This window comes from Rosa chinensis, chromosome 2, assembly GCF_002994745.2.
Source record: "Rosa chinensis cultivar Old Blush chromosome 2, RchiOBHm-V2, whole genome shotgun sequence".
NCBI lineage: Eukaryota > Viridiplantae > Streptophyta > Magnoliopsida > Rosales > Rosaceae > Rosa > Rosa chinensis.
In genome coordinates this window covers 45,122,252-45,149,291 of record NC_037089.1, presented here as the reverse complement: position 1 = coordinate 45,149,291, position 27,040 = coordinate 45,122,252, and the positions used below count along the sequence as shown (strand labels likewise).

Sequence of the window (27,040 nt, the reverse complement as noted above, 5' to 3'; positions counted from 1 at the left end):
TAGGGGGGTCGTGGAAATTGACTTTTTATACATACAAAATTTGGAAAAACTTTCCTCATAAAAGTTGTAGAGCTCATTGATACGATCTCTTACATGTATGGAACGTAAATATCGGAGTTCGTATGAATTAATTATGAATTTTAGAAGAAAGGGGGGGGGAGAGGAGAGAAAAATAAAAAATAAAAAGAGGAAGGGAGGGGCAAAATAGTCATTTTGGACCAAATTGTGTGAGATTTGAATGTTTGAGGAGTAACTTGTTGAAATTAGGATAGCAGGGACTGAACTGTCGATGCCCTAAAAGTACAGGGAGTGACCAGTAATTTCCCCTATTATAAATCATAGTTTCTAGTTCACATCAAATGTTCACGTTATTACGCGCATTCATCAAACTTTGAGTAATGCTATTTCTTATTGCTTCCATTTCTTGTGCACCGTGACCATGATATTCTTCTTGTACATCATCATCCATTTCTATCTCACCACTTGACCCATAACCTGTAAAATAAAGAAATGTCAAATTTTAACAAAACTTCATTCAAAGCATCATTTAATTTGATCTAAAAATAAATATAGTTACCTAGTGGAGGTTTAGGAAAATTCATTTCGGGATCTCGAAGTACCGATAGAAACACTCTCGTATCATGAGCAGACCCTTCCCATCCCGCACATACTAGATAAATTTCTAGTTTAGGATTGTAGCTCTTTTAAGAGGCTGCCTATTATGGCTATGTTTGGTATGGCTGGGTCAGAAAACGTGAATTAAGAAAGTGAAGCAATGAACCTAAAGTATTATCATTGCTAACCTGCGCCATCATTTACAAACAACCTAGCTAAGGGGGAGAAAAATTGAAGAGAAGAATTTAGATGGAGAAATACAACAGTTCAATTGATAAAGGCCAAAACTACATGATAAGGATAGGAATAAATCCTAAGATGATTACTTGATTTGCCAAGATAATTATAAACCAACAAATGGCCGTTTTCATGAGAAAGTTATTTTCATTTAACTAGAGAAGTTGATAAGCAAACAACACAGTAAATGCATTTAATCGGTAACAATAAAATTATCTGCACTACAATTAAAAAAAATGACAGCAAGGTAACAACTGAAATGATCATATATAAACAAAAAATAAAAACTAAAAATTAGATCAAACAGTAACAAATTGATAATCATGTGATTAGTCTCTCCATTCAAGACATAAGCTTGGCAACAACTCATACCTATCTACTAAGAGCAGAGACAATGATAATAAGTTTATGGAACAATTACATCCTCGAATAATCATATTGCTTCAGATTTATCAATGCTACAGATATCCCTTAGATGCTGCGCAACCCAGAACCAAAACTACTTAGAACCAAGAGAAAGAATGACAACACGCCGTTCCAAAGACCTGCAGATTGTTCAAAAGAATGACAGTTAAATTCTCAGGCTCATAACAAAGAGAAACAAAACTACCAAACAAAGCTGGAACAATATAGAAAAGAGGGTGGAGGAGGTACAACAAGAGGCCTCTAGACCTGAAAGACAACCTTCTGGACAGAGGATGCTTGAGGGACAAGAATTACAAATTTGGAGACAAATGAGGGACATAAATGCAGCATCTGGAAACCTGCGAACTAATGGAAATTTAACTCCATCAAGGCAAGCCAATGTTCCAAAAATCTGCCTCTCCTGGAGCTCGGCATATGAATAATTTCCCCATTCAGAAAAAGACGAAGGTAATGCCTAATCTGGGCAAGTTTTTTGGGGGGTAAGAGAATTGCAAAAGATGTGTGAGCTGTTTCAAGTTTATGCGAAGCCTAGTCCACTTTAGTAAGTGCTCCTCAATAAAGCTTTTGGTTTCCAAAAATATGTACTCTGAATGATCTAGTAGTGTGAGAGAGTATCCATGTACAATAATGACATAGCTGTGAAGGTTTCATGTCTGTAATACAAGAGATTAGAGTTGTAAGCATGCGAGTCATAATCATACAGCAAGCACGCGTTCTTCAACCTCTAATTATCCGCTTGTGTAAGCATGCGAATCATAATCATACAGAAGCAATCAAACCCGAGATGCAAGATTATAATGTATCATACACGAAAACCAGATCAACTTGCATACCAAAAGCTTGAATACTAAATACAAGAGCTTGAATACCAAAACCATAGAAGAGGAATTAAACCCATCAAACAAAATCACAAGCACATGAAGTCTGAAAAACAAATTCAACCAAATCGTACGTTTTGCTGCCCAGAAATCAAACCCAAGTTTGTAAATCACACACATAATCTTGAAATTGAAATGAATACTAGAACCCAAACAGGTTTTTGAAATTTTATTCAACCAAGCTGAAAGAAAAATTGATTTGGGAGATCGAAAATCAAGAGAGACAAACTAGCTTTTCCTCACCAGGATGCATTCTGTAGTAAAGAGAGGATGAAGAAATCTGGCTTCCCGATCTGAAATTGGGGGAGGATGTGGGTTCAGGTCATGAAGTGATTGTGTTTGGTTCGATTGCTCTGTGCTTGGGGTTTTCGTGATGAGAGGCTGAGGCGGCGTCAGAGGGAGAGGGAGGCGGCGTTAAAGGAAGAGTGAGGCGGCGTCTGTGATGAGAGCCCGGCGGCGTTAGAGGGAGAGTGGAGATGGGATAGAGATGAAAATGCTATGCAGCCTCTGACCTCATCTCGAAGGGGCTTGATGGCAATCCGTAATTGCCTCTCCCAAGGAAGGATAGAATCTGTCATTTTGAAACATTCATTTAGCTACAGTAAGTACCGCTACAGTAGCTGCTGGCTTCTGGCTTCTGAAAGCTGGGGTCAGGCAGCTTCTCCTTTTGGAGAGAAGCTGTAGTGGCTTTTCGAATAAGCTGAGCATAAGTCAGCTAACCAAACGCATAGTCCTCTTGTGCTTATAAGCAGGGGAGCTAAAAAGCCCCCCCAAACATAGCCTTAGTGTCGCCGATCTCCAGCTTCTGACGCGTTTGGGTGTTAGATGGAGGCTTTAAGGTTCAGGACAAAACCAGAACAGGTTCGTTTTCTCTTTTGATCTCAGGAGAGACAGAAACAAGGTGCTCAAAGGAGTACCCTGTGCAATACCTCGGAAATTCGTTATTATTTTACGAGGATTTTTCGAAATTAATTCAGTAGTTGTTGGTACGAGTGCATAGTTCCGGGATGTTGTGGAAGTTTTTTGGACAAATAATTTCTTGAAACGTTTTATTTTTGAGAGGTCAAAAGGTTGACTTTTATTCGTTGGGTTTCTCCAAAAACTTCATTCACAAAACTTGTAGAGCACGTCAATACAAGTTCGTGAATATGTGGAACATGGAAATCGGAGTTCGTATGAGAAAGTTATGGTCAACGAAAGTTTCTACTAATTTTGGAAATTACTATAAATAGAGGATTATGTTTTGGGAATTTCATTATTTACATTTTCGGAAATTTCTCTGTTTGGAAATATTCCTTCTCTATGTTCTTTCTCATCGAAACCCTAGGATCCGGAGATTTTGCGTCAGACCCGACCAAAACCCGGTTCCAAGACACGGCTTTTCCGATGAGCTCTGGCTACCCCAGGCCACGAGACCAGCACAGATAGGCTCGCCTCCTCCATGCGGTCCTCCTTATGGTGGTGGCTTGCAACGATTTAAAGCATACACAACGGATCGCTGCGGTGAACGCAGACTCGACCGGATTTAATTTCCTCCTCCGGCGACAGCCAAGCACGAAACCAGTCTTGTTAGGTTAGTGGAAGCTTCCTCCTTCAACCCTTGGTGGTCGTTTTGGAAGATTTTCACCAAAGCATAGTCAACTCATAGTTATTTGGCTTATGGCGGCTATCGGCGGCGATCTAGGCTGAGTTGGTTCAAGCTCCAGGTATTAAAGTTGCTTTACTTGGTATTCTTGACATTTTGGACAGTTGGATTGTTGTGGTTTTGAGTTTGGTCGGTGGCAGTGTGCCACCCCCTGTGCCTGCTCTTAGCGGCATTTTTGGCCATGTCAGGGATAATTTCTGGTTTTATATATCATCTACTCATCGATACGAACATTTTGATATATAATCCGTAATTTTTGGAGATCGTATTAAGGGGAAATTACTGGTCACTCCCTGTACTTTTAGGGCATCGACAGTTCAGTCCCTGCTATCCTAATTTCAACAAGTTACTCCTCAAACATTCAAATCTCACACAATTTGGTCCAAAATGACTATTTTGCCCCTCCCTTCCTCTTTTTATTTTTTATTTTTCTCTCCTCTCCCCCCCCCTTTCTTCTAAAATTCATAATTAATTCATACGAACTCCGATATTTACGTTCCATACATGTAAGAGATCGTATCAATGAGCTCTACAACTTTTATGAGGAAAGTTTTTCCAAATTTTGTATGTATAAAAAGTCAATTTCCACGACCCCCCCTAAATAACATTCGTTTCGAAAATCCCCTTTCCTCTAAAACTCATAATTAATTCATACAAACTCTGATTTTTGCTTTCCATATATGCACAAGATTGTATTGACGAGATCTACAACTTTCATGAAGAAAATTTTTCCAAATTTTGTATGTATAAAAAAGTCAATTTTCACTACCCCCTAAATAACGTTCGTTTCGAAAATTCCCTTTCTTCTAAAATTCATAATTAATTCATACAAACTCTGATTTTTGCGTTCCATACATGCACGAGATCGTATCAATGAGATCTACAACTTTCATGAAGGAAGTTTTTCCAAATTTTGTATGTATAAAAAGTCAATTTTCATGACCCCCCCTAAATAACGTTTGTTTCGAAAATAAAATCAATACAAAACCGAATTTCTCGTACAACTACTTATGAAATAGACTCAATATTCATAATTCAAATATTCGATATGTCTTGGGTTGAAATGTGCATAGTGAGAGAGAGAGAGAGAGAGAGTGTGTGTGTGTGTTATTTAGGGGCGGTCGTGAAAATTGACTGTTTATACATACAAAATTTGGCAAAACTTCCTTCATAAAAGTTGTAGAGTTCATCAATACGATCTCGTCCATATAAGGAACGCAAAAATCGGAGTTCATATGAATTAATTATGAATTTTAGAAGAAATGAGGGGAGAGGAGAGAAAACATAAATAAAAAGAGGAAGTGAGGGGCAAAATAGTCATTTTGGACCAAATTGTGTGAGATTTGAATGTCTGAGGAGTAACTTGTTGAAATTAGGATAGCAGGGACTGAACTGTCGACGCCCTAAAAGTACAGGGAGTGACCAGTAATTTCCCCTTTATAATAATATAGTCACCATGATTTATAATCATATTGTCCAATATTAATCAAATAGTCACCATGCTTTATAAAAATTTAAAGTTAACAAAAATTAATACGGACATAATAAAGATTAAAAATAATAACAAGATCATTTGAACAATATTGTTTTATATACAATTAATTAAACAAAATAATCTCTCATGTCCAATTCGGTCATTCCACAAATAAAAAGCACAAGCCAGTTTGATTTACCAAACACTTTGCCACTGCTTCTGCCACTGACAGCCCTTATAAAAAGCCAGTTTACCAAACACTCAGCAGCTTTGCTTTTCAGCCACTTATTCTCAGAAATAAGCAGAAGCCAACTTTTTCTCAAGGAACAGCCATACCAAACATAGCCTAAAAGGCTTCGAAGTCAGTGGTCGCGCTAGCAGGTAAGCCTAAAATCCTTTTCTAACGCCTACCCCGGCCATGCGAGAGAGACCCACCATGTCGTTTTTAGTAACAACAAGGGACGCGATAAAGCTAATAGTGACATCCTTGATAGACTCCATCGTGGTAGTAGGATTAATGGAGATGGAACGCTGCAGTTCATAGTTCTTGAGTTTTGGTTTGAGTGTGGCAGTTTTGAGCCTTAGGGTTATTTTTCGAACCGTCAATTCGTTCAAGATTGAAAGTCAAACATAGATCCTTAATCCAATTTACCTTTGCACGCAAGTTGAGTATAGCAATTAGAAATTTATTGTCATACAGTAAAGTTGTTATTGTCATATAGTAACCTAGTTATTATGGAAAATATTTGACCTTAAGGTAAATATTAAGAAACACAAATCAAGTTGGAAAATTTTTGAATTTATTGAACTAATTGGGAATTTCCCTAATTGAAAAATATTATTAATATTAATGTTTAATTATTTGCTTTTGCATTTCTGTTTTTTGTTTTGTTATACTATATGTCTTTATTTGTTTGTAGCAAAGGAAGAGTAGGGCTTCTGAACAAGTCCCTGCAAACGCCAAAAGATTTGAACAAATGCCGAATCATATTAAGAAGAGGGAATCTGTCTCTCCAATTTGCATATCTCATCTCATCTTCTTCGCATTAAATTCTTATGCGGTACCAGCAAAGCACCTTAGAACAATGCCATTCCATCTTCCTCGTCACAGCACCCGACATGGTTTATATAATGCATCCTACACACAAATGAAAATCAGTTCCAGTTAAATCCTTTTCCATTTTCTTTCTTGGAAATAACGCATTATCCACGCAAGGAGAGGCAACCATTTTGGCTCAGCCATGAGCTGCTGCGACTGTGCATCCAATCACTGCAATACAGAGACCCCAAAACCCAAGATTTTGGCCGTCATTCTTGATTTGGATGGGACCCTTTTGGACACAGGTCTCAAATTCACTATCCCAATTCCATTTGACGTAGTGGGTCATTCTCATTTCTATGTTTTGTTGTGGTTCAGAGCGGGCTACAAAGAGCGTCTTCAAGGAGTTTTTGGCCAAGTATGGCAAGACATTGAATAAGGAAAAGGAAGAGAAGAGGGAGATTGGGAAGACACTCAAAGACTCGTCTACCGCTATTGTTGAGGACTATGATCTTCCATTGACTCCTGACCAGTTTATTGAAGAAATCATCCCCATGTATCAACAAAAGTAAGCCACTCTCCGCTTTCTCTATGTAGCACTTAAATGCATACATGTTTGTTACTAGTGTACAGAGTTTACTTAGCAAACTAAGAATCATACTTCACCAAATTTGCTATATGTTTAACCTGATTAAAAGGTATCTGGGAGCTTTTCTGACGAGAACCATACGCCTCAAGTTATAAAGTGCTACTGGATGTCAGCATAGTGATAACTGATGAGATTCGGATATATGATTTATTTCTATGTGCATATTGCTGTGCCTTTGCATATAATGTTTCTTGAGTGCTAAGTTGTTAAGTGGAATACGATTAGGTGGAAGCACGTAAAAGCTCTTCCTGGTGCTACCCGTCTTATCAAACATCTCCATGACCATGGAGTACCTACTGCTCTTGCTTCAAATTCCTTGCGCGAATATATAAATGCAAAGATCTCTGTCCATCAAGGTTTTTACTTTCCTTTGCTCTTTCTTTGCGAGGTTGATATATATATATATATATATATATATATATATATATATATATATTAGATAAAACCAATCTTTAGACCTTGAGATTGTTGTTGATGACGACCAATACCATATCACAGCAAAAATTTGACAAGAAATGAGAAGACATTTTGCTCCGCCTTTTGTCCTACTAATGGTTTTTAAGGAGGGTAGCTTATAAAGCTGATAATGAAGCTACATCCTGTCAAACCATTTCAAAATGAACAACTATTGATATACTTGGCAAAGAACTGTTATGTTTCTTGTAAAGAGCTTATAAATGTTTCCTTTAGGCCAAGAAGGAAGAATAATTCACAATGTAAGATATTACAGTTACATGGACCTCTCTCTGCACCAATGCCATTTTGTTCTAAACTACCTTTTGCTCTGCCTTATTCTCATGCACATTTCTGGAAAAACATACTGATTGATCTGTGATTTCTCATGTGTTGTGATTTATTACTTCCTTTATATAGGTTGGCAGGGATGGTTTTCAGTAATCGTTGGCAGTGACCAGGTTAAAGCGGGCAAGCCCTCTCCAGATTTGTAAGGAAGTAATTTCATAGAAATTTTAAGGGTTTTACTGTACTTTTAATAGATGGTAGTGAACTCACCACATTGCTTACAGATTTGAAGAGGCAGCAAGGCAGATGGATGTAGATGCAGCTCACTGCCTTGTGATCGAAGACTCGATGTAAGAACTGTAATAAACATGTACCTCTAACTGAAATTTGTTTCATTCTTATAAATAGTCCACAAAGTTCAACTATAAACCAAGCGGAGTACATAAGTATTTGATGATGTACATTGCCGATTATTGTGAACTTAAGTTGTCTTTTGGTAACTATTCATGCAGCTTCTGCTGCCAGCATCTCATTTTCTTTATTCGGCCATTTTAGTTGATATTAGTCACAAGTGTTTGTGTTCTACCAATGCATTTCAACAGGGTTGGCGTTAAAGCTGCCAATGCTGCCGGAATGGAGGTAGTGGCTGTTCCACCCCATGGTGAAGCTGCTGGTTGTTCTGCCCTTGCAAACACTGTGCTCCATTCACTTTTGGAGTTTCGACCTGAGCATTGGGGTCTTCCTCCTTTTGAAGATTGTATATATCTCTTCATACTGTTTGCATTTATTTGGTCATATGCCCTTCCTTCCCTGTTCAATACTTGCTTGTCATTTGGTGCAGGGGTAGATAATGCATTGCCAATTGACGCAATTAATTTGAGTGGTCTTTATGTTAACGGGTTTGTCATTGAAGACACAGGTTTGTGAATCTTTTTATTCCAGAAGCTTCATAAATTTGGTCTGGGTCACAATGTGCCACTTGGTAGAACAAAATAAGCTCTTGTATGTAGTTACAGTGACATTAACCCATTTCCTTGCTGACTTTATATATTCATTCCACTTTTTCTTGGAACCTACCTGTAATGCTTCTAATGTTCCTCAAGGTGTTTAGAACGACTAGGAATTTTACTCGATTGGTTGCATGTGGTGTTATGGTTAAGATCTCTGGAAGTTTGCATTGAATTTAATCCGCCCACTAAACATGATCAGAGGATGGGAAATCTGCTCTGCCTGACCAAGTTTGGGGAGTTTTCTTTGGGTGGGCCGTGGTGGATATGCAGAAGAGCTACAGGGTAGTGGTTGGCATTGGAATGGATCACAATTCCTGCTGTCCTAAGAAAAAGACTGTGAGTAATCAACTCTAGCTACCTTGTTAATTGTTTTAACCTTTTATTAATAGCTAATCATTTGGCAATTCATAAAGTAATGTTTTGCTAGCTCCAAAAGTTAAACAAGATGATTGCTCAATATTCATTGTGGCTCTTAGTTCCATTTGATATGCACCATCTTTTTGTCTACTTAAATTTACTTGGTTCTTTGATGCAGCAAATACATCTAGTCAATGGAGGCAATTGCTGTATATCCAACCAGCAAGTGAAACTGCTGCTTGTTGGATACATCTGCGGACTGAATAGCAAGGTAACAGGCAAAAACGTAATTGTAAGGATTATTTGTTAGAAGACATTGCAGTTCTGGTCTGCGGAGATGGTGCCTCTAATTTAATTTAGTGAAACATATCTTGGCTGTTAAATATTATTTGGCCAGAATACCTTTCTTCTAAAATTCTCGCTTTTCAAGAAAAAATGTAAAGCTGCAATCTAAGCAATATTATGCATGTATGTTTGCAGGAAGTTTCATCTCTGGATGCAGAATCACTCGAGGAATGCAAGTCTATTGCAAGTGCTGCATTGGATCTACCAATATTTAGTCAGCATGCTTATGTGCCTCTGTACCCAGATACTTTTTCTCTCGAAGACATGGTTGACACTGATGAGCTAGGACACTACTGATATGCAGACCTTTTCTTTTACTTAACGAGAGAAAAAGTACATTACTCTATACTACAACTTTGATAATAAATATGTAATGATTTAATGGCGGAAGTGAAATGTTTGCCTTCTTATGTCCAGTCCAATATAGGTGCCGACTTTCAGCATCTGTATGTTAGACAACGGAAAACATTTGTTGTTGATCTTCTGCAAAAACCAACATCTGTCAATACTCAGTAGTGTCTGTAAATGCTACCAGATACTACAGTAAATCAGTCAAATTGGACCTTTCGTATCCTGGGTTAAAATTCTTACTAGTCACAAAAGTCCAAATTCTTTCATTCATTTCGCAAATTGGCTTGCCAATTCTAATGTTAGTTAACTTTAAAGAACTAGAGCATCCAATTTTCACTTATCTAGAAATAATGAGTTGTAGTATTTCTGTATTTGTTCGCCTACTTTTTAGATCAGCATACCATAAACAAAGAATTGGTTTGCTCACATATGCCAAAAGATTAATCTGGTCTGTCTGACTATTAGTAAAGGTAAAGCCAAGAAACATCTCTAATGGTAGTTAACTTATTGTATTTGGATTTGGCTAGTAACTTGTCGTGACATCAAATTATATTAGAAGGCAATGGGCAATGTGACATATCAGAACCTTTTATAGACAATTACACACAAGTGTCACTTTGAAAATTTAATTAGTCATAAACTCACCTAATTTTTTGTGTACACGTCCACTTTCATCCACAAATTTTCTATTACTGACGATTTTGCCCTTTTATCCAAGAAAACTAACCGCATCGGAGCCAAATACAGATCAATCACCCTCACATTCTCTCTCTCTCTCTCTCTCTCTCTGTTCAGTTCCAAAATTGAGCCATGGAATCGACCTTGCCCGTCAAATTACGATGGCCGTCGTTCTGATCTGAAGCCACACTATCTACCTCGCGCTCCTCCTCGGCTCGCCTCATCTTCGTCATCTCTGAGCCCTGAGTGTCGTCTCCAAGGCTCGGCTCCGTCATCTTCATACTCCTAAGTGATCGCTGTAATTACAGATTGCAAGTATGCTTTGCGCCGGTGATTAGACAGAGAAGAGGCGAGACACGTATTCTTGTTGCTCCCAGAGTTCGTTGCCGAAGATAGGTTCAAAGATCTCAATGGCCGAAACGAAGCGTTTCATCTCCTCGAGTAGGCTGTTAAGCTTGGCCTCGCGAGCCCTATCTGAGATTCAAGGTACGTTTTCATTTTACGCTTAGCTAATGTACTGATAAGTGAAATTAGCTCAAGACTGCTACTGTTGTAAGGATTCGATTGACTGATTGCTCTGTTTGCTTAGTTGAAAATCTAATTGATCCAAGGGAGAGCGAAGGAATTGAATTGACGAGAAAAAGAATGAAGCCTGATGTATGTGGCCACGAACCAATCTTCAATTTCAATTGTTCATAATATTTTATTAGTGAATTAGTGTTCGAAATGTGGTTGATTTGATTATCAGATTCGGGCGGAGTGAAATGGCCACCAATCTGATTTTGTCTTTGATTTTTGGTGCATTGCAATTATAGTGCTTTGTTTTGTATGGACCTTGAAATCATTTAGATATTATATGTGCCTTATCTTCTTCCACTGGACATTTGTAGTTTATATTTTATTCATGATTAGCCTTTCCTTTTGTTTTAGTGTTTACTGTTTTTTATTCATGGACATTTATAGTTTATATTCTATTCAAGTTATTCATGTCTAAATGTATATCAACTTAAAAGAGAGAAGCTTCCTGTGTGTTACTTAAGTAGCTTTTCTCTGACTTGGCTGATTTATATTGATTCACAATGTAGATTTGGAAGGAAATGGGCATAGTATTAGATTAGGCATGCATTCGCTTTGATTAGCATTTTCAAATCATTTATTATCTTATCAGTAGCTTTATTAGGTTGATAAATGATGGTTTGAAAGAAGAAAGGCTAGTACATTGAGAGTAGGTTTTGGTGTCAGTGAGAGTAGATTTCGTTGTTAGTGTCGTTAGCTTTTTAATGTTGGTGAGAGTAGTTTTCGGTATTGGTTAGAGCAACTTTTGGTTTTGGTGAGAGTAGGTTTTGATGTTAGTGACAGTAGATTTTCGGTGTTGATGACAGTAGCATTTGTTGTTGGTGATAAGAGTAGCTATAAGTGTTAGTAGGAGTAGCTTTTGTTGTTGGTGATAGTAGTTTTTAATGTAGGTAACAGTAGGTTTTGTGACCTTACCGAAGGCTGTCGGAAATCTTACAGTAGTAGCTTTTGTTGTTAGTAAATAGCTTTTAGTGTTGGTGGTTGTAGTTTTTGTTGTTTGTGATAGTAGTTTTTGTGACCTTGTTGGAGTCTGCAGATATCTCACTGGATTGGCTTTCGTTGTTGGTGACAATAGTTATTGTTGTTAGTGGAAGTAGCTTTTGTTGTTGGTGATAGTAACTTTTGGTTTTGATGATAGTAGTTTTTCTGACCTCAACGAAGACTACTGGAAATCTTATAGGAGTAGTTTTTGTTGTTGATGAGAGTAGCTTTTAGTGTTGGTGACAGTAGTTTTTGTTACCATGCTGGAGGCTGCAGAAATCTCACCAGATTAGCTTTTGTTGTTGGTGACAGTAGCTTTTGTGACATCACCAGAGGTTGCCGGAAATCTCACCAGAGTAGCTTTTGTTGCTAGTGACAGTAGCTTTTGTGACCTGACTGGAGGTTGCCGGAAATCTCACCAGAGTAGCTTTTGTTGCAGGTGACAGTAGCTTTTGTGATCTTTCCTGAGATTGCCGGAAATCTCACCGGAGTAGCTTTTGGTGTTAGTGACAGTAGCTTTTGTGGTCGGCGGAAGTTGGCCGAAAGTCTGTCGAAGACTCACCGGAGTTGGCCAGAAACCTCGCTGGAGAGGAGAGAGAAGATGATTGTTGACTTTTTACTCTAGTGGCATTTATGTAAATATGTTGGTTTTTTATATCTAAAATTTAATACCCTTTTTAATTTAGTGGCCTTATGAGGGAAAAACATATTTGGTGGCCTTATGACTAAAACAACATTCAAATATGCAGTTATCTATACTATTATTAAGAGAAGAGGTTTTGTTAGTCAAAATCAAAAATTTTGACAGAAATGACTTTAACAGATTAAAATACTTTGAGAATTAATTAAATCACAAGGGCTATTACGACAATTGAAAATTATATTTTTCTTAATAAAAATAAACAAAATAAATCCCACAACCCACTTTTCTCTTTCACTAACTTCTCTCTGCAATAACTGTTTTCTTCCATTATCTTTTATTTTTTATTTTCTGAAAAAAAAAAAATACTTGCACATGCAGAGCATGTGTGGAGGAAGGCTAGTATGTAATTAACCCAACATTTTATGGGGCAAATATAGGGAAAACATCATCAATGGTCACTGAGTTATGACTTATTCGACACTTAACTCACTGTATTTTCAACAATATCATTTAACTCACTCAGTTTTACATCTGTCTTTCACTTAACTCACTGTCGTTAATTCTGCCGTTAAAAGCTATTAAAATTGAGGGTATATTTGTCTAACACTAAAAAAATGCATTTCTAACTTCTTGTTTTGTTTAAAAAAAAAAACAGACAATTTTTTTTTCAAATTATATTTAAGTTAAAAAATTTATTTTTTACTAGAAATCTCAAAAATTTTAAAAATTGAAAAAAGTCTAATAAATGTAAATTCAGGGTATTTTGTCTAAACACTAAAAAAATGCATTTCTAACCTTTTTTTTATAAAAAAAAAAAAAAAGACAATTTTTTTCAAATTATATTTAAGTTAAAAAAATTTGAAAAAAAGTCTAATAAATTTAGTTTTTTTAAGTTAAAAATGATTTTTAAGTGTTTTGACAAATATACCCTCAATTTTAACGGCTTCTAACAGTAGAATTAACGGCAGTGAGTTAAGTGAAAGACGGATGTAAAACTGAGTGAGTTAAGTGATATTGTTGAAAATACAATGAGTTAAGTGATATTGTTGAAAATACAGTGAGTTAAGTGTCGAATAAGTCATAACTTAGTGATCATTGGTGATATTTTCCCGACAAATATATTGCAGAGCAACGTTTGGGACACGGAGATAACATAACACAGCCATTGTTTTCTCCATATAAACTCAGCAGTCTACTATTTCACCGTATACCTGCTCATTATTTCATTTAGTTCATCATATCCTAGCCTACAATGGAGTTCATCAACCACACCAAATTTATATGTTTGGCATTGATTCTCATGTTGGGGGCTTGGTCTTCTGAAGCCACTTCCCGCAGTCTCCAAGATGCAATGATGTATGGTAGATACGAGCAATGGATGGCTCGTTATAGACGCATATACAACGACATTGACGAGAAGGAGATGCGCTTCCACATATTTAAGGAAAATGTAGCTTTTATAGAATCTTCCAATGGCGAAGCAAACAAACCTTACAAATTAAGTGTCAATCGATTTGCAGACCTTACAAATGAAGAGTTCACAGCCTCAAGAAATCGATTCAAGGGGCATGAATGTTCCACAACAACCACTTCTTTCAAATATGAAAATGTTACCGTGCCAGCTACAGTGGACTGGAGACAGAAAGGAGCTGTGACTCCCATCAAGGACCAAGGCTAATGTGGTATGCAATTAATCATCTACCTAACTGTACTTTTATAGATCAGCCTCTGCTTCCCTTTTTGGTATTCGAGTTGTTTCTACTCTAAATGCTAATAATTTTCTCTCTGTATATACAGGATGCTGTTGGGCTTTCTCAGCCGTGGCAGCCATGGAAGGAATTACTCAACTTACAACAGGTAAACTAATCTCTTTGTCTGTGCAAGAGCTAGTTGACTGTGATGTCAATGGTGAAGATCAAGGCTGTGAGGGAGGCTTGATGGATGATGCATTTCAGTTCATCAATCAAAATCATGGACTTAGTACCGAGGCTAATTACCCCTATACTGGTGTTGATGGTACATGCAATGCCAAGAAGGAAGCAAACCATGCAGCCTCAATCACTGGCCACGAAGATGTGCCTGCAAATAGTGAAAGTGCACTACTTAAGGCTGTTGCCAATCAACCTATTTCTGTTGCCATTGATGCTAGCGGATCTGATTTCCAATTCTATTCAAGTGGTGTTTTCACCGGAACCTGTGGAACTAGCCTAGACCATGGTGTTACCGCTGTTGGTTATGGTGTCAGCGATGATGGGACTATGTATTGGTTGGTGAAGAACTCATGGGGCGCAGAATGGGGCGAAGAAGGTTACATAAGAATGCAAAGAGATGTTGCTGCACAGGATGGTCTCTGTGGCATTGCTATGGCAGCCTCTTACCCCACTGCCTAATATGCCATCAAATGAAATCAATCCCTACTATCCTTTCTAGGTATTCATTATGATATGTACATGATCTTATGCTTGTAATATGTCAAAGCTACAGCATCTGTAAGAAAACCAGCAAGGTATATTAATACAAAAATGAAGAACCTGTCTAGTTGATATCCAGCTACTCTGTCTACAAATTATGTTCTTTTCTTAGGAAAAGAAATTGCATATACCACAAAAAAGTGATACTATTGCTATTTAACTTATACTGAGGTTTCTGTTTTAATTAATTAGTGAGCTAATGCTTCCTCATACTGGAACCCTATAATCTGAGTTTCTTTTTCTTTTCTTTTTTATTCCATCATACGTCTGTTGTAACAGAACAAGACTGGATGTTTTTCTCTCCGCTTCACTTTCTGTCCCATTTTGTCATTCCATTGCATATTTTCTTGATTGCATTGCTGAAATACAACTCTCGTGTACCGAACCCTCATTGTTTTATTGGAAGATTATCTCAACAATACAAAGATTGATGAGTTCAATAATACGTTAATACAGAGGTAATTAGGCCTGCTCCTACATAGTCATGAGACCTGTACTATTAAGTCTTTGTTTTTTTTTCCCTGAAATAAAGAATTGCTGCTTAGAATTGACATTCAAAGGTACAACAATGTGAAGAGGAACCATCTAATCAGAAATTTTATTGCAGGCACTGAATATATTATTTTTGATTCACTGAAGTGACAAACCAACAAAGAAATTAGTGCAATAGGCTCCATAGGCTTTCTAGCTTTAGTTAAATTTTTTTTGGGAGATTGATTGCTTAGTCCATACTCTGAATTCTACGATATAAATTTGTTATGGTGACACTATTGCCAAGACTAGGGGTGATGGGGAGAGTACTGCCAAAAGCAGACTGAATTCATCAGCGTAATTGCTGGTGATGGTTCGGTTGAATTTCCCAAAGGACTTCTTTCAAAGCCTGTTCGACTTCCAGAATCATGTCTCAGAGAACCAAAGCTTTGCATAAGAGAGAAAGAGAGTGAGTCATCAGTCATAACAAGTTAACTAAATTCAGGTCAAGTTCTTCTTGCAACAAAAACATATGGTCATATAGGACCAGTAACAGCTCCTATATATATATATATATATATATATATATATATATATATATATATATATGCATCTTCAAAATTGATTATAGTTGTTATTTTAAAATAAAATGCTAACTGTATGGAATTGAAAAAATCAATCCGACAAGAAAAGGCCTTACTTAAAGAATTGTCATAGTAATTTACTGGGAATTTGGAAGACATTTAACACTTCTGATATATTAAAATAAGTTTTGCAGAAGATCATCTCCGGAAGATGAAGAAATTAAATTTAGACATCATTGAAAAAATTCAAAAATAACACAGAGAACAGTGGTAGAAGTGAGCTAGTTACTTGTTACTTCTCACTCTCATTTACATAGCTACAAAAGGAAAGTCACAATCCCCGGCCTGACAATATAATTTTGATGTTGACTAATTTGCAGATCATCTCGAGAAGACAAAGAGTCCTCATAGACTTGTTATGTAGTTGTGAAAGCAAAACTGAATTATATGTTAGTACAGCTGGACCATATTTCTCTCAATTTGCAGACCTTACAAATGAAGAATTCACAGCCTCCAGAAATCGGTTCAAAGGGCATGAGTGTTCCACAAAGACCACTACTTTCAGGTATGAAAATGCTAGTGTGCCGGCCACAATGGACTGGAGACAGAAAGGAGCTGTAACTCCCGTCAAGGACCAAGGCCAATGTGGTTCGTGATCTAGCATCTAGCTAGTTGTTACTTGGGATAACACACTATTCTTTCCTCTTCTATCTTTTTTCTTTTTTTCTTTCTTTTGGCCACAACATTATTTTTCATTTGGAAATTCTTCATTTGGAAACAGGATGCTAACTATATTCTAACTGCCACAAATGTGCAAACAAAATGTGTACAGGGTCCTGTTGGGCGTTCTCAGCCGTGGCAGCCATGGAAGGAATTACTCAACTTACAACTGGTAAATTGATTTCTTTGTCTGAGCAAGAGCTAGTTGACCGTGATGTCAATGGTGAAGCCCAAGACTGTTGGGGTGGCTTAATGGATGATGACTTTCGATTCATCGATGAAAACCATGGACTTAGCACCGAGGCTAATTATCCCTACACCGGTGTTGAGGCTACATGCAATGCCAAGAAGGAAGTAAGCCATGCAGCCTCGATAACTGGCCACGAAGATGTGCCTGCAAACAGTGAAAGCGCACTTCTTAAGGCTGTTGCCAGTCAACCTATTTCTGTTTATATTGATGCTAGTGGATCTGATTTCCAATTCTATTCAAGTGGTGTTTTCACAGGAACCTGTGGAACGAGCCTAGACCATGGTGTTACTGCTGTTGGTTATGGCATCAGCGATGATGGGACTAAGTATTGGTTGGTTAAGAACTCATGGGGCGCAGAATGGGGAGAAGAAGGTTACATACGAATGCAAAGAGATGTTGCTTCACAGGAAGGTCTCTGTGGTATTGCTATGGAAGCCTCTTACCCCACTGCATGATATTCCATCAAATGAAATCAATACCTTGTATATATATGATATGTCTGTTTGATATATCCAATTATGTAAATCTACAAATTACGTTGTCCTACGAGGAAAAAAGTTTCTAGTTGCAAAATCTCACTCAACCTTCTACCATTCGATTCCATTATACACTATTAGGATTATGGAATTCCATGGCTTCCACTTATCTTGGAAATGCTATGAAGCGCATAATAAAGCTAGCTTATCTAGCTAGTGTAGCTCTCTGCAAGAGATACAAGTGAAAACATACTGCTGGTTATTTACCGTGAGCTGTTAGTCTGTAAGCTGATCGATGATATAAATTTAGAGTCGAAAATGAATATATTTAGTGCAGATGTGAACTGATAGTACACTTGTGTCCGAAAGTAAAAAATCGAACTTGAACCCGAGTACCCGACCATAAGAACCAAAGAGGTATTTTGAACAAGTTATATAGTAAATTTGAATTTAATTTTTTTTATATGGGAAGTACCAAATTACTACTGATCTACTACCGGCCGATTTGGGGTATGACAAATGTTGGTGATAAAAACTTCCAATTGGATTTTGACTCACCAATAAATAGGGACCGAAGCGGGAGCTGACCAGGAACAATCTAGAAACTTCGTTTGACCGTTGACTCAAAGTTTGACCTTCAGCTCGAAGGGAGGTGGGGTATTTGCAGAAAATCTTCATATGCCTAGCTAAGTCAGTATTTTCCTTAGGCGTGTCTAGTAAAACATGTCGGAATGAGATCGATGTATTACCTAGTTGTTTGGCTCCCTATTTATAGGTGTGAGACGACTTGGGAGACAAGTCACAATTACTTGATGAAAATGAGTTTGGATAGGGAGGTGAAGAAGAAATCAGGCACGGGCATGGGCCTCATAATGTTGAAGCATCCATGAATGAGGAGGAAGTGGAAAGGTTCACGAAAATGGGCCTTAAACTGATCCCATGTGAGATGGTTGGCATCTCCAACGTCTCCGGTAACACCGCACCACCAGTGCCAAGCTGAGTGCTCTAAAAAATGTACAGCCAAACCTACCTTCTTATTTTCTGGGAGGTCCATCTGAGTGAAAACTCTTTCCATCCTATCAATCCAACGCTGAGCATCCACAGGTGTAATGGCAGTGGAAAAGGTCTCAGCCTCGTGTCTCCTATCACGCTCCATAGTATAGTCAGTGCGTGAACCGGGGAGTACGGCAGCAAACTGCCGAAAGACCTGCCCAAACGCATCTGTAAAATCCCGCGGTGCATCTCCCCCATCATCAACAGGAGGGGTTTCCTCACATCTTCGGCGTCTAGGAGGCATAGCACCTGAAGAAGATAAAGTTAACAAAGCTCAAGAATTAGGACCTTACCTATCTACTTTACATACATAATGAATACACTAGCACCGAAGAGTATATGATGGGGATCCGCTGCGGTCGGGCCATCACTCGAGAGGTACTAGGCGCCACTAAGCATATAAAGTAGTAGGAAAGAAAGGAGTCTACAGAACCTAACAACCTAATGCTCTGATACCAAATTGACAGAACTCGCTTCGAATTTTACCCTGAAATCAGAAGTGGCCCTGTGGGGCCCACCTTAGGAATAACTCTACTGAAATTTCGGCAGAGTCACCCCTAAAAATGGACTGCCCAAAGCCTGTAAAAACACATTCACACTTCTAAACAACCCTCCAAAAACCCCTGGAGCCACCCTGCTCCCAAAACCGAACAACTCCATAATTTAGAGTATCAAATTATCCAAGTAACTCAAATTACAACCAAGTCATAGGTCACAATATTAATGCCAAAGTCCCAAGGTTATCAGAGCAGTCTAAAGCCACAAGAACAACGATATACAAAGTAGGTTAGAAGTAACCTACGAAGGATAGATGACAGCGGTGGTGCTAAGTCTCAACTCCTAAAGACGAACAGCTACACTGCGAACTGGGCATTAGAAACCGAATGGCCCAAGAGAAAGTACATAAAAACGTTAGCATGAGTGGACAAAAAATAAGTAATTGTAAAGAAAAGGGACTTTATGTTTTCCCACATTTATTCCTTTAAAAACTCGATGCATGCAACAATGGTAAAACATTTATCTTTAAATCAAGAACCTCGTAAACACAAGCCAGCTCCGTTGGTTAAGGAAAATTGGACTAGCCCCGCTAGTCAAAATAATATAAAAAGTAGGGGAAGATGATGGCCATACGAGTGAGCCTCCCAGGCTCGGGTGATAGCCTCCCCAGGCTAAAGTACTCCCATACTCCCGTATATACCCTTACGCCACTAAGTGTAGCGATTAGGATACTAGGCTTCAGCATTACTATCACAAAGACAGTAACCAATGCCACAAAGGCGGACGGGCTTCCGTGATCTCATCACGTCGCCACAAAGGCAAACTCAAGGCTAGCATGATAAAAATCACCCCAAAGTATGGCACAAGAAAACATATTCTAAATCCAATAAATCCATAAATACATAATTCTTCCCCAACTCTCGCAAAAGAATTTCCAACGACGTGTCCCACACGCCAAGAGTATCTCAAATCAATAGCAGAAAGGTGAGATCAAATTATAAATTGTATATCAGAAACAAAACCAAATCCAAATCATCATTAAGGCATTCCCAATGCCAAAACCGGAAGTCGATAAATAAATAAAAAGTACAATTCCATCAAAATCCCATTTCGAAAACCTTTTAAAAATCTCAAATCGACAAATAGAAATATAATTAATTCAGAAAACCACCTCGGAAAATACTTCGTCGAAATTCAATATAAATCACAAATTTAAATTTGAGCGTAGAAAACTCTCGTTCGAAAATCATGCAGGGAAAACTAATTGATAAACCAAATTATAATCCGAAACAAAATAATATGCTCAACAATTATTATGATAATTAAGTGAACCATTAATTCAAGAAACAAACGCATGCATCATTGTTTAAAACAAAAGTCCACTCACAATATACGGCTAACGTTGTATCCAAGCGTAAGGATCTTCGTCAAGCGATGGGTCGGTACCTCATCCTGTACACAATTATATTCCGTAAACAACAATTCGACAAATAACTACAATTCTAATACGAAACCCAAAAACCCCTCGTAAACAATATCTCCAATTCTTTCCGGATTCAAGCAAAACTTCACCACTAATGTCTATCCATCGATTAAAGTATTCCATAGAGGAAACAAGGGAAATTCGAAGGTCGGATTCCCATAACTCGACCTCCGAAACTTCAAACTTCGGAAATTCACAATGGATATCAAATTTCTCCAAAATTCACCAAAATCACAAATTCAACCTCTACAACAAATATAGGATTTAATTAGCTAAAAAAATCAAAATTAAAAAGTTGCCTTACGCACCCGTAGGGAGGTTGGGTAGGAGTTGAGGAGTCGACGGTGCTAGTTGTTCGTCCCCAGGTGGCCGGAGTTGCAGTGAAGAGAGAGAGATAGCTCGGAGAAGAGAGAGAAAACACACGGGGAGGAGAGAGAGAAAATTACCCGGCCACAGTAGAAAATTTGAATTTATACTACTTACCATGAACAGTAACTTCCATTTTCCGCTTATAACTTTCACATATGAAGTACGATTTTTACGTACCACATATGCACGCGCTCGGTTTAATGTCCTCTACAACTTTCATGAAGAACATTTTCTCAAATTTTGACCCGAACAAAAAGTCAACTTTTAGGGCCACTAAAAGTATTGAAACAAAGTAAAAAAAAAATGAAAGTAGTTGTCGTTTACCGTCCAAATGACTAGTAAACAAGTAAATTGAGATACGGAACGTTACAATATGCATGCACCTTTTATTGCCAAAGAGTATCAAGAATTTTTTATGAGTGATCCTAATTGGTCAAGGGAAGGGATGCAGAATGCAATCAATAGGGATTTTGAAATGGAGGTGGATTACCAAATGTGTTATGGAGCAAGGGTGAAGGGACTTAAGCTTGCACAAGGGAGCCATGCAGATCAGTACAATTTGCTAGAGAGCTGAAGAAGAGGAATCCTGGAAGCTATGTCTGGATTCACACTGAACTTGATGGAGATGTTATAAGGTTCCAAAGGATCTACATATGCATGGTTGCATTGAAGAAGGGTTGGAGGGAGGGGTGCAGACCCTATATAGGATTAGATGGGTGTCATTTAAAATCAGTTCACAAAGGCCAGTTGCTTTCAGCTGTGGGGATTGATGGGAATAATGGGATTTATCCAGTTGCTGGGGCAGTTGTGGAAGTAGAATCAAGGGAGACTTGGACTTGGTTTCTGGAATTCTTGAGGGAGGATTTGGACATACATCACAGCACTCATTACACATTCATGAGTGACAAGCAAAAAGGGCTTGAGCAGGCTATAAAGGAGTTATTTCCAGAAGCTGCACACAGGAATTGTGTGAGATATCTTCACAATAACTTCAAATTAGATGGACATCAAGGTTTGCATCTCTCTATCTTATTACTTTGGTTCCTTGTTTGTGATTGAAAGGACATGTGTGTAACAATTTGTTTGTATTCCTTTTGCTAGGATTGGAACTGAAACGGAAATTGTGGGCTATTGCTAGAAGCTACACAATGAATCAGTTCAGGGATGCTTTGGAGGACATGAAGAAAATCTCAGTTTCTGGTTGGCAATGGTGCATGGACAAACCTGCACAACATTGGTCAAAGTCACACTTTCACCCCAAATTCAAGTGTGATATTCTGTTAAACAACCATTCAGAAAGTTTCAACAAAAACATCCTACCAGCTAGGAAGAAGCCCATTCTTAGTTGTTTGGAAGACATTAGAGCTACCACTATGTTGAGGTTAGCTAATAGAAGACAATCTGGTCCTAATTGGAGGTGTAATGTTGGGCCAAGGATTGAAAAACAGCTAAGGAAGAATGCAGAGCTTAGCCATGAGTACAGGGTTATCAGTTCAAGTAATAACATCTTTGAGATTCAAGGCAGAGGGGTAGCATGTGCCTCAGGTGTGGTGGCTGCACATTCAGTGTCATTGGATGCAAAGACCTGCACATGTAAGGGATGGGACATCTCTGGGGTACCCTGTGGGCATGCAGTAGCTACAATTCACTATAAAGGCATGAGGCCTGATGATTTTGTGCGTGAATACTTCACCAAGGACACCTATATGAAGCCATATGAGCCTCTCTTTTTTTCCAATAGCTGGAGTGGCACAGTGGGACAAGATACATACACTACTAGCAAAATAACAACACATGCGGATTTACTGTAGATAAAAGCCATAGATATCGGTGCAAAATATAAATACTAACAGATAACCGTGTGAAATGAGCATAATTGGGCCCACAATAATTTATACAATAACAATATCAACGGAAATCCGTGTAAATAAACAACAGTAACAAATATCTGTGTAAAAATTAAAATATTTTCATACGGATAAATGTGTAAAAATCAATTCACACTGATTTCTATACATATTATAAATTAGTTTAATTCGAAATCATTAATTTTTTATGTTATTTGAATTATGGAGGGACGGATTTCCGTTACAATAAGTATTTGATACGGATTTCTATGTGAAATTAGTAATACACAAATATGTATGGGAAATGTTGACACAGATATCCGTGTGAAAAGAGCATAATTGGGCCCACAGTAATTTATACAATAACAATATCGACGGAATCCGTGTGAATAAACAACAGTAACAGATGTCTGTATAAATGCTAAAATATTTTTACACGGATATCTGTGTGAAAATCAATTCACACTGATTTCTGTACGTATTACAAATTAATTTATTTCGGAATCATTAATTTTTTTTTGTTATGTGAAACACAGAGGGACATATTTCAGTTACAATAAGTATTTGATACAGATTTCTGTGTGAAATGAGTAATACACGAATATCTGTGTGAAAATGTTCACAGATATCAATGTTAAAAGAACAGTTAGCTACAGAATTCCGTGTGAAAAATGATACTACACACAAAATTCCGTGTAAATAATCTACTGACAATTAACATGACAGTTAGTGGTTACCGAGGTAAATACACATGGAAATCAGTTGCAAATGTGTAAGTATTTCACACTGATTTCAGTGGCAATTCTGCTTATAATTAGCAGATTGATCAAATTTGGCCATTGTTCTTCTTATCAGAGCTTAAACCAGCTGCTAATGTTATGCTCCTTATTGTTGTTGATTCTCTTTTCAGGTTTGTATTTCAACTTCTCTCCATCTCATCATGTATATTATAAGTAGGTTTGATGGTTTATTCATTTTTATGATATTGATAATAATAACCATATTCTTTAAAATTTATTGATTGGATCCTTATTTTAGATTTGTGTATGTAAACTAAAATGATCATAAATAGGTTGATTGATTTGTTAGTATGTGATATAAAATTATAAATGATTAGAATTTACTACTTCAATGCTTAGAGTGGTATGGTTTAAATTTTTCAAAGAAAATATATAAGTATAATTTTATACCAATTGATTTTCTTTGAAAAAATTATACCATTCATCTTCCTAGAATGTGTATACTTTTGCATTGCACAGAAACTTAGTACCCGTTTAAGGATTTGGTATTGGAATTTGAGGCCTCCATGCCAAACCCTTAAATTGTCCCATTTTTGGACAGTTTGGTAATGACGTATTATGTATATTCTATGATACCCATTCGTTGTTACATTTTATTGGAAAATTCGACCGTCCAACCCTATGATCCTACTGTGAATATTAAGTCCGTGCACATGTAGGATCATAGGCGGAGTGCTGCCGAATTTTTCAATAATATGTAGCGACGATTTAGGGATCATAGGGATATACATAATATGTCATTTCCGAATGGGTTAGGTTCTACACCTTAGGAAAGAAGATATAAGGCGAGTTTGGTAATGACGTATTATGTATATTCTATAATACCCATTCGTTGTTACATTTTATTGGAAAATTCGACCGCCCAACCCTATAGTCCTGCTGTACATAGTAAGTCCGTGCACATGTAGGATCATAGGCGGAGTGCTGCCGAATTTTTCAATAATATGTAGCGATGATTTAGGGATCATAGGGATATACATAATATGTCATTTCCGAATGGGTTAGGTTCTACACCTTAGGAAAGAAGATATAAGGCGATAGTTGATTCATTCATCATGTGCATTTTTTTAATAGATTTTTTCATTATGCAGTGGTTCTCTATCGAAGAGGCTAAATAGTTGAGCAATATTGACAAAAATTGGGTGTTTCTAGATCGAGGAAGTGATGATGAGGATACTAAGGTAATGAATCAAATGTGTACATTACATTAAATAATATAGATGTGAATAGAATCCATATGAACTAGCAAAATAATTTTATATATATATATTTGTATATTCCTTAACAGACCAAAGCTATCATAAATGTAAGTAATCGATCGCAGTGGGTAATGCATCACAGTACAGGCACAAGGACTTTTCCAGCGGTGGTTTATGAATGGGTGAGTATTGTTTTGATTCTTGTTTTCTGCTTTGTAATGTTCATTTATTTGTTATGTCACTTCCTATAAATGGATATTGATTTGAATAATGTGTACATTATGAAGAGCAGCAAGTTGAGAATGGGGTTGAGGAAGAACCTGATAAGTTGGAAATTTTCAAGTTAACACACCGTAAGAAAGGAAATCAAAATGAGTATGTTGATGCTGCATCTACCAAAGCAGTGGTGAGTATCAAAATTGAGATATTCCTATTGTGGATGCCTATGGTTGAATCAAGTTATATAATCTTTATTAAGTTCAAATGTTCTTCATGTTTACACTAGTAGAATGATTGCACTGTTTTATTTCAATCTGCTATCCATAATATAAATAATAGTTTAGACATATGATTGCATAGTTTTATGAATTTTCATTTTAAACTGTTTGATTGCTATTTCAGTATGTTTAGACTTTATTTGCAAGTAATACTGGGCTTGAAAAGAAGGGGGAAAATGCAGTATTATTAGCATTTCAGAAAATGCAGTATGCTTATAGGGCCCATGCTTATAATTACAATCTTTGCAAATCAGATAGGCTTTGGTCTATGTAGTTTATATACCAATTTAAAGCTGCAACAATCTAGATTATGTACTTTTAATTAACTTCATGCTTGAATGCAGCAAGATTTGGAGAAGGCTGAAGAGGAGAGAAAGAAGTTAAATGTTGATATTACTCCACAAGTTAGAGAAGACATCTATGTAGAGGTTCTTAGGCCAGAGAAGTGTAACCGAGTGAGAGGATTTGGAGAGGGAGTACGCTGGCGTGATGTTCCGTACATTCATACCGAGAAAAGAAGTATTTCAGCCACTATGGAAGCAATGAAAGCAACAATTGAGGACCAACGCTTGGAGAATGCAAGATTGAGGAGTGAGGCTGAAAAACAAAGGAAATAAGCTCCCCAAAGGGAGGAAAGGATTAGGATTAAATCAGCTGAGATGAACAAACGTTTCACCACTCAAATTGAGGAGTTTAAGAAGTAGCAGGAGGCAACTATGGAAGAGAATGCAAGGAAGGTGAATGAACTAGCAAGACTTCAAATTGGTAGATGGATGAAAGAAGCTGGTTTTTTAGGGATTGAAACGGCACCACAAGTAGATAGCGACCCAATGACACAGCTTGTAGCAGTCCAACCACAATGCAATAGACCTGCGATTCCAACCCCACCTATCAAGGATATGTATCGACTCGAAATGCCTGTGCCAGAATCGTAGCTGAACTGAAAGGGTTAGTTTCACCTACCATTATCTAGTTTGATGGTTATGTTTTTGCATACTTTAAGTTTGTTCTCAAAGTATTTTGATGAAAATTATTCTTGGACAAGGATTATGTTGTTAAAGGGGGAAAATTTTTGTAATATTCCACCTTAAAAAACAATGGATTCTAGAAAACTGCCTTGTTTATTGTAATCCAAGAATTTACCTTCATATGAAATTTATTTTGCTAGAAATGTAAAGAACATCTTGCTATGAATGTAAAGTTTTAATATTTTCGATTCAGTTTTTGTTCATTTTATTGTAAATATTTGAAGTATATTTATTGTAGAAAAATAAAAGTATTATTATGTTCAGGTTGCAGGTTAATTAGTAATTTTTTTTTAAAATGCTGTCACTTAGATTATATAGATTTCACACGAAAATCTATGACAACAATGTTATAGGTTTTGACAAAGATTTAAGTGTAAAATAGAGTTTATATATTTGGCACAGAAATCTGTGTGAAATATAGTAGAAATCCGTGTGAAATACAGTTTACACATTTGGCACAGAAATCCATGTGAAATAGAGTTGTTCACACGAATTGCGTTCTATTACGGTAATTTATATTTATGGAAAGATAGTGGGGCCCACGTCTAATATTCACACAGACAAAATAATCCGTGTTAGATGAGCATTACCCCTTCCCCCTCTAAACCACACGGTAACTCAATTTGTGCGTGTACCATGGATAAAAGCC

General features: G+C 37.3%; 6 protein-coding genes and 1 long non-coding RNA gene across 13 annotated transcripts; 6 read left to right on the top strand and 1 right to left on the bottom strand.

The window, feature by feature from the left end:
• Positions 1-347: 347 nt before the first annotated feature.
• Positions 348-3,024, bottom strand: LOC112187337. 7 transcript variants are annotated; one of them, XR_005806451.1, is made up of 4 exons: positions 1,525-3,024; positions 1,225-1,397; positions 578-803; positions 348-495 (listed from the first exon to the last, which is right to left on the bottom strand). It is a non-coding gene; the product is annotated as an uncharacterized LOC112187337 (long non-coding RNA). The 7 variants fall into 7 exon arrangements; XR_002931056.2 differs by having other exon boundaries at positions 578-740; positions 1,525-3,023; XR_005806452.1 differs by having other exon boundaries at positions 578-725; positions 1,525-3,022.
• Positions 3,025-6,276: 3,252 nt separating this feature from the next.
• Positions 6,277-9,738, top strand: LOC112187335 (bifunctional riboflavin kinase/FMN phosphatase). Its single transcript, XM_024326088.2, has 10 exons — positions 6,277-6,619; positions 6,693-6,882; positions 7,189-7,319; positions 7,837-7,906; positions 7,989-8,054; positions 8,307-8,461; positions 8,546-8,623; positions 8,914-9,050; positions 9,250-9,342; positions 9,552-9,738. Exons 1-10 carry the CDS (start codon positions 6,517-6,519, stop codon positions 9,711-9,713), a joined length of 1,185 nt encoding a protein of 394 aa, XP_024181856.1. The 5' UTR covers positions 6,277-6,516; the 3' UTR covers positions 9,714-9,738.
• A 792-nt stretch (positions 9,739-10,530) lies between these two features.
• LOC121051675 lies at positions 10,531-12,702 on the top strand. The gene is made up of 3 exons (XM_040514577.1): positions 10,531-10,931; positions 11,035-11,102; positions 12,442-12,702. The coding sequence occupies exons 1-3, from the start codon at positions 10,856-10,858 to the stop codon at positions 12,625-12,627; spliced, it is 330 nt and encodes a 109-aa protein (XP_040370511.1). The 5' UTR covers positions 10,531-10,855; the 3' UTR covers positions 12,628-12,702.
• Positions 12,703-13,890: 1,188 nt separating this feature from the next.
• LOC112187336 (vignain-like) lies at positions 13,891-15,139 on the top strand. Its single transcript, XM_040514576.1, has 2 exons — positions 13,891-14,327; positions 14,443-15,139. The coding sequence occupies exon 2, from the start codon at positions 14,475-14,477 to the stop codon at positions 15,033-15,035; it is 561 nt and encodes a 186-aa protein (XP_040370510.1). The 5' UTR covers positions 13,891-14,327; positions 14,443-14,474; the 3' UTR covers positions 15,036-15,139.
• LOC121048870 (senescence-specific cysteine protease SAG39) lies at positions 13,898-14,323 on the top strand. The gene has a single exon (XM_040513421.1). It carries the CDS (start codon positions 13,898-13,900, stop codon positions 14,321-14,323), a length of 426 nt encoding a protein of 141 aa, XP_040369355.1.
• Positions 15,140-16,533: 1,394 nt separating the features above from the next.
• On the top strand, positions 16,534-17,596 carry LOC112184361 (senescence-specific cysteine protease SAG39). The gene is made up of 2 exons (XM_024322620.1): positions 16,534-16,819; positions 17,004-17,596. Exons 1-2 carry the CDS (start codon positions 16,534-16,536, stop codon positions 17,594-17,596), a joined length of 879 nt encoding a protein of 292 aa, XP_024178388.1.
• A 4,081-nt stretch (positions 17,597-21,677) lies between these two features.
• Positions 21,678-22,831, top strand: LOC112184360. The gene is made up of 2 exons (XM_024322618.1): positions 21,678-22,032; positions 22,122-22,831. The coding sequence occupies exons 1-2, from the start codon at positions 21,678-21,680 to the stop codon at positions 22,829-22,831; spliced, it is 1,065 nt and encodes a 354-aa protein (XP_024178386.1).
• Positions 22,832-27,040: the final 4,209 nt, after the last annotated feature.